The sequence below is a fragment of the Olea europaea genome, unplaced genomic scaffold (assembly GCF_002742605.1).
Source record: "Olea europaea var. sylvestris unplaced genomic scaffold, O_europaea_v1 scaffold707, whole genome shotgun sequence".
Lineage (NCBI taxonomy): Eukaryota > Viridiplantae > Streptophyta > Magnoliopsida > Lamiales > Oleaceae > Olea > Olea europaea.
The window spans coordinates 62,452-70,401 of NW_019265467.1; the positions used below are offsets into that span (position 1 = coordinate 62,452).

Below are 7,950 nucleotides of genomic sequence, written 5' to 3' on the forward strand. Positions count from 1 at the left end.
TTTTTTTTTTGGGGGGGGGGGGGGGGGGTGGTTGGTTGAAGTAGATGGACAATGATCTCATGTTATACTGAAGTCTTTGGTCAATCACTACATCTTTTTCTGGTGCAAAGTAAGCATCGATTAGTAACCTTTTGAGATAAGCCACTATTTCATTCACAAGCAGCAAACTACATCACTATCAACCACACCATGGCTTTGAAAAAAAAAAAAAAAAAGATTTCTCAGGTTCACTTACATATTCACACACTACTACAAAAATTCACAGGTTCAGTTTTAGAGAGGCATAATTAGAACATACAATGATTCCAAACAGAAGTACAAGGAGACTTTCATTGGACATGTTCCAAATGGCAGGAGTCACAGACAAGACCAAGAGAGGGGCATATTCAAGTATATGGATTTAAGGTTTCCAACTCAAACTGCTGCATCCACAGAGAGGTCAAATGCGAGTGCTGTGGCATGTCTGAGGACTGCACCATAGCCTACATCCAATGCACCAGGGCTCAGTTTTATGGCAAATGGGTTTGTGGCCTGTGCTTGGAAGCAATAAATGAAGAGTCCTACAAGATTGGAGTACACGGTATTATTCACGAAGAAGCTCTACATGCACACATTGAAATATGTAAAAAGTTCGATAAAACCATCAGAGCGAATCCTGCCATGTCTCTTGCATATGCCATGACCAAAATTCTGAGATTGTGCTCCAAGAAGAATAGATGATGTACATAGTATTGGACAACACAGTACACTATAATGTACAAAATTTCTATTTCTTTTTCTTGTGTCCAATGTTGTACACTCCAACTTACCAAATAAAACATCAGAGCAGACGTATTTATGCAGACAATTCAAAGTCTATTCAAATAAGTTCAATTGTTGCTTTCCATCAATCCACCTTGCCAAGCAAGTGTTTAAAACTCAATTCACATTTCCAAATGTAAACACTATTCTGCAGAACAATATACAGAAGTATGGACAGCTCAAAAAAAATAACAAATAAAAGCTTGTCCGATTTGGGACATTTCTTTTGATTCTAGGGACTGCAGAAATACAAGACCTGACAAGTCATTCGATGACTGATTTCACTACTAAGTGAACATTTCATTATTGAAAAACCAGAAGTTCATTTAAAGATTATAGACAAATGTTATATTCCGGGAGAACTACAAACTCATGGGCCATATAGCACCTCATATACAGAGCTATATAAAAAATGTACTATAGAGAAGGGGTTTCTGAGTTCGAAACAGAGACTTCTGTGAAGCCTTCATGAACATCCCCCCGGCAGAGTGGGCACACACTGGAGAACAAGTACATGATTAACAGTTAGATATTGAAAAGGATAGAAGGCTAGGGGGTGGGGGATGCAGGATGAAGGGCGGCAATATCACATACCCATGAATCTCCTTGAGCCATTTATCAACACATGACATGTGATACTCATGGTAACATGGAAGAACTCGAATTTTGTCTCCCTCCTCATACTCAGCTAGGCAAATGTAACACCTGCAAGACAAGGTTTCATCATAAATAGTTAAAAATTAAAGCTATGGCGAACTACCGGCTAATACAAAAAAATACCACTAGACATTCACATACGGGAACACTGTGGGACAAAATAGTAAATGACTTTGCTGGTAAACCAGTTATATCACAAAAGATAATATTTGCTTTGTAGTCGGTCTATGTCAAAATAGGACATGTGTCAAGATATGATTGAAGATATGAAAAAATAAAATAACAATATGAATTCCATAGTTTTAGTGATTTTATGTCACTGTTGAATGAGCAATCCGCTCCTTTCTGGCTACAGTTATCATAACATTAAAAGATAGGTTAAAACACAGTTTCCTGAGTGGTTTCTTCTCTATCCTTTTCCCAGGGTAGCATAATTAGCAAATGATGTGAGCAAAAAGGAATTCAAAAGAATTTTGTCATCAAACTTCACTATATATTTCACTGTAAAATTTAGCCCCAGTTTCGAAAAATAATGTTTTGAATAGTGATTTTTAGGAGAATGTGTGGTTAAAAAGTAGGAAAAGACTTTGGGTTTACATGCAGAATATTTTATTGTGTGAATGCATGATTAAAAATAAGTATGTAGAAAAAAAAAACTTTCAAATAATGGTTGTCAATCAGGGGCTTAATAGTATCTCTACAGTTTGATGAAGTGTACTCTTTTCATTATTTTGTTTCCTTATTCAGAGACATTGTCATATTTCCATTATTAATATAAGCAAAGCTCGTCATGAGGTGGGCACTCTTGAAATCAAATTGTGTAAACAGAACGTGAGTTTTTCTATCTCCCTTTATTATGTCTCCTCCAATATTTTTTCTCCATTTTTATAGAATTTTCTTGCCAACAGGTGCTTCATCAACCTGCTTAGATTTGCTTTCCAAGAAGCAAACGAATACAAATTATTAGCGCCCCCCCCCCCCCCCCCCCCCCCCCCTTGTTTTTCCCATTTTTTGGGATCTTCCAACCACTTTGAGCACATCCCATTAAAAAAGCAGGGGAATACATACTGCTGATCCTCATCTCCACTTTCCAATCCTTCTGGCTTTCTGTGAGTCTTCAAGGGAAAAGAGTCAACCACCGATTCTGGAGCTGGGAGTGAGACCATAGACAAGGAAAGTGACATTGGTTGTCGATGAATTTCATCCAGTACCTGTAGATATTAATGTAGTTTCTCCATTTAGGATATATCAATCAATAGAATGTTAACTGCATATAACAGGAAAAAACACATAAGTACATGTGACTTATTGGAGATCTCAAATATAAATGTTTACTGTGATTAAGGTAAATAGTATTTATATATTAAAAAGACAAGCATCAGATAACAAACTTAATTCTGTAAAATTCTCTTTGCAAAATTCACAGGACTGAAAAGGAATCAAGCACTCATAAAAAACACTCTTAAGAGCAAAAGTTTATTCTCTTGAATATGGAGTTTTATTTTAGCTTACTTTCTCTCGCAATTGTTGCTCATAATTGGTCCACTATTTTCTAGCACAAACCTAATACTCCTATTTAGCCCTATTCGGCCCCCATTTTTAAAACTAATTTTTTTCCCAAACTCATTTTTAAGCATATTCTCCCTATAAAATAATTTTGGCACGTGCATCCATAACTTTTCACTACTTTTTAATCACACATTCTCCGGAGAAAAAAAAAATTCACTTTCCAGCAAATCTATTCTCAAAAAGCCCAAATATCTACCAAACAGAGGCTTATACTTCTAGTGGAAGCATTCTATTTTATGTGCATATATGTTCCTATATCTAATTCATTTAACATGTATATATGAATACACGAACTTTAGAGATAATTGATGTACATTCATGAATCGAGGTGCCTGGGGCTGTAGTATTTTCCAAGAGTTGGGCTAACAGATTCACTGTCATTCTTCTAAAATTAATAATAAGCACTTGTTTGAGCCCTATTAATTTACATTACATTTTATTTTTCTCTCTCCTATTTTCAACCACATAATCTTCCATAAAATAATATTACACGTAAATCGAAAATTTTTCCTTCATTTTCAGCCACTCATTTTTCAAAAAAATACTATTCCACCCATTAATTTTTCACGTAATGGGGGCCAAACGGGGGCTAAATAATATTTTGGACTACCATCAAAGTTCAATGTATCGTGTTCAATGTTCACGACAGCAGTAAGTTAAGTTTCAACGCGCCCCTTAAACTACTTGTCAAATACCAAGCTTTTCTTTTAAGTAGGTTGCTCTTAATAAATTTCTTTATGTAGTCATTCAGAAATGCTGACTTCAAACTTCATGTCCTTTTTCAGCTGCTAATCTAGCAATTAATCCAACTGTCTCCAATGTAATCGTTAACTCACTGCAGTAATAAATTTTGTATAATCTAATCCTTGCTTCTGCTGGTATCCTTTTACAACCAAGCGTCTTAGAGCTAATTTCTTTCATGTCCTTTTGGACAACCTATTTCAAGTAACTTGTATTACTGAATTCTCTTGCTTTATTCTTTTAAACAATTTCCCTCTCCAACAATTTTTTTCTGCCTAGTGGCAAGTTTATTGTCTCTCAATTTCTTTCTTCCAAAGAGTTTACTTTTTTCATGGATCTCTTTTCGTTCTTTTATTTGTTGAAATTCTCTTGTAAGCTTGCCTTTTTCTTCTCATTTTGTGATTGATGAACTTCCTCATTTCTTACTACCCCATTCCAAATCTTCAACTTTCTTGAAAAACAATTTTCACACATATTTGTATCTTTATGTCTGATGCTTCAAATCCATTTGTAAATAGGTATGCTATTTACTCTCATTTAATTCTTAGCATTTAGTTTCTTCACAAATCCGCAATTCCTTCCATTAATTTCAGCTCTCTTTTTATCAAGCTCATCACTCAAAATCTGTAATATTTCCTTTGTGCAAAAAACTTCTCTCAAAGTTCTTTCATTTTCGATGGAGCTCACTCTTTCCTCTGCAACTTCAAATTTTGCTTTAATGTTGTTCTTTCCCCTTAGACTCGTCTGTTCGCTTTCCCAATGTCTGCTCCCACTTTCTCAGTATTTTTTCTCCATACGGTTCATTTCAGTTGCCTTCTGCTGCAGCCTACAATTGATCTAATTTCGTTTTCTACTCTTCCTCAAATAAATCGTCTTTCTCTTTCATTCCCAACTCAAATTGCTGCTTTTTTAAATTGAGAACGGCCAACTGTTTGTCGAAAATCTTACAATCTACCATGTGCATAGTCTTCAAATATATGGGCATGTTTTGCTGACATAGTGTCCGAAATTGTTTCAAAAATCTCTATGATATCTAGTATGTCTCGGGAACCATACTAACACCTTCATTTGTTAACTTCATTACCTGTAATTCAACTTGCTAAAATTAGGAAGTTTCTGGCTCAACATATTGTTTGGTGTATCTTTAACAAGCTCTTCATCAAAGCTCTGATGCCACTTTGTAGAAAACAAATGGGCACACTCACAAAAACACTCCATGAGAAAAAGTTTATTCTCTTGAACAAATTAGTTTTTACTCAGCATACTTTCTCTTACAGTTGCTTCGACCTTTTTCTGAATAGAAACCAAAGAATCCTATTTATACCTGTACAGAGAACATTCTATTTAATGTGCACTCTAATCCTACATCTAATTCATATAACATTATAGAAGAATTTATGCACTCTATATCAAATACATTTTATGTGTATTATGAATTCTATTAATATGATAGATTCTTGATCTAGAACAATGGTAAATGGACTATGCATGTTCAATGTATCAAGAGGTGAACTTCAAAAGATAAACTTCCAACATGGTCAACTTCAGAAGATATCAAGAGTTAAACAATCAGCTTTAAAAGCCAAAACTGTCAGCAGAAAAAAAAATAAAAATCGAAGCTGAGCAAAATATGGCTGATTAATATTGACTTCTAATGAATTACCTCAAACAACGCTTCAGCTAGCATGACAATCCTTGAAACGCCAGCACGAGCACCAGATTCCTCAGATGTCAAACTTGACTGACATGAGCACATGCCATCAGTGTGTATCCCTCTAGGACAAACTGCAATTCTTTGTTCGGTTGTATCAAAACCACCACGAAGTCTTTCCCAAATCTGTATGCAGCACTTGACCAAATGAGTATGGAAAAATCATAAATTAGACAAAATTACAACATGGTTATCTGCCCCATCAAAACAGTGCTCTTATGTATAGAGTGAAAGAGAATTAATAAGATATCATGCCTCAAGGTAATGAAATCTACATCTTAATAGCTCACATCATAAAGCATGAAATTACAGTGCACCAGCAGATAGAGCCTTTCTCCAAATGTGAAGAAAATATGCATTAACCAACAGTTGATATGATAGGCCTCGATACCTCAAACAAATAAAGAGGAGTATCTAAATGTTACCTCAGATCTCGAATGCCATCTTCGTTCATTTATACCTTGAGTCCTGCTTTCATAAGCTCTAGAATCTCCACCAATTCCATCATTAAATAAATCGCCACTAAAATCAAGAATCCATCTGTCACGAGATCTTAAATTATCAGAGTTACCAGACGGAAAAACAAAGGTTCTCGAATCCGTATGTCTTCTAGAACTGCGTCTTGAGAAAGCATCCCAAAATAGTCTTCTACTATTCATTCTTTCTTCACGACTGCCTATTTCAGCAGAACTACTAGCTAAAATATCAGAGGAGACACTTGGCATGTCAACATGCAGTACACTTGTATCTTGCCTGGTTTGTTCTCTTTCTGAAATGGGATTTCCTAAACCTGAAGGAATTACCTCCTGTAGAGTATCATCCCTTGGCGAATCAGCATTTATTGGTGACTCCGAAACAGTGGAATTGAAACCAGAACCAGAACCAGAGCCAGAGCCAGAATCAGAGAAAGAAAAATAAATTGCTTCATTGACATTATTTTCAACAGAAATATCATCTGATGAAGAATTGAGGCTCAGAGAAGAAGGAATAGTACAATTGGTGAGCTCTGCACCGAGATGAGATGAAATCCCATTCATATCGTTGTTTGTCCCACTGATGGCATCAATAGTTGGCCTTTGATTTGCAAATGCTGAATCAGAAGATGGTTGATGTATGTACAAAGTGCTGTCAGTTTCGTGAGTCCTAGTGCTGGTGATTGATTGATCAGAAGGAACCAATTCCCCACTTTTGGACAAGCATTTTCCTTTATCACTTGTGTCACCATTGCTTGGACTGCATTCAAGACCAGGATTCTCATTAGCAATCATGGGTCTTCCTGTTGGGATCCCATTTTCATTTTTGCTACTTGCAAGGTCGGCTATGCTACCAACGGATAAAGCAGCATATTTTCCTGGGAAATTTAACATTTCTGAATGATAATGTTCTGCAGAATTCACCAGCAATTCAGCAGGATCATCTTCCATCTACAGAAAACAAATGAAAACTCATAGAATAACCTTTAATGCCTAATTTACCAATCACTTCAAAAATGTTTAGAATATAAGAACAAGACAACACTGTTAACATTTGAAGACGAGCTTGTCAATAAAGTTTTAACATTATTTTCCTCTGTTGCATACGATCATGAATCCGTTCCCTCAAGGCTCTTTGACAGCACTAGCCTATGTGTTCTTCCCACTAGCCATGGCTTGGCCTGACCCTTGGCTTTGATACCACTTGTCACAGGGCTGTCTAAATATGATACAAGAATAGAAAGCTCAAGCTAGATGGCTCAAAACATACCTTAAATTTTCCTCGTAGTATGTCATGTGTGCTTAGAAGAGAGCAAGACTAGCTGATTTTACTTTTTCACAAGATTTTATTTTTTTCCATTTTTTGATGCTTTGCCCAGCTATCTGTGCAATTTGACTTATATAAACTCCCAGTAAATTATTAGGAAAGTACAATAGTCAAAGAAAAAGAACATTATAACATCGCTAATTTTTTGAATTTTCTAATTCAGATGATATTAAGAAAATCACATTCCATTTCAATATTCAACCATCAAGATATATCCTTCACAACTTGCACCGTCTTCAATAGACACTGTTCAACAAAAAGTTAATGGAAACACAACAAAATTATTCAAGTTGAATGGAATAGTTCAACATGCTACAAGCCACAAATCTTGCACCTGTCCAAATCTTAGTATTGCATTTCCATCACAGCTTATTCTTAAAATAGAGATAAATCAAGATACTCTTTGACAAATTTAGCTCATTTCTAATCCAATAGGTACTCCATTCGGATTGCTGAAAACATTACTTGAATTTAAAATCCAAAAGTAACTTATTGGGTTATTCCTTTTATCAACCAAATAAATCCTACTATTCATCTGACTGCAATTCGTTCTAGTGAAAGTAAAAAATTATTCTCTGGACATTCAAGAATTAACTTTTATGCACGTACCCATTATTCAAATGCACCTATTATCGCATTGAGAAAATTTCAGAAAAATTGAATCCATGGTA

The 7,950-nt window shown here is 35.4% G+C and overlaps 1 protein-coding gene across 1 annotated transcript in view; it reads right to left on the reverse strand.

Moving 5' to 3' along the window:
* Nucleotides 1-204: 204 nt before the first annotated feature.
* Nucleotides 205-7,950, reverse strand: part of LOC111390698 (E3 ubiquitin-protein ligase RLIM-like) — an 8,831-nt gene continuing 1,085 nt past the window's right edge. Inside the window, exons 2-7 of the mRNA XM_023015778.1 lie at nt 5,905-6,903; nt 5,432-5,605; nt 2,527-2,669; nt 1,396-1,506; nt 1,220-1,300; nt 205-560 (exon numbers count right to left, since the gene is read on the reverse strand). Coding sequence (XP_022871546.1) covers nt 560; nt 1,220-1,300; nt 1,396-1,506; nt 2,527-2,669; nt 5,432-5,605; nt 5,905-6,903 — 1,509 coding nt within the window. The 3' untranslated portion in view covers nt 205-559. The remainder of the gene's footprint in view (nt 561-1,219; nt 1,301-1,395; nt 1,507-2,526; nt 2,670-5,431; nt 5,606-5,904; nt 6,904-7,950) is intronic.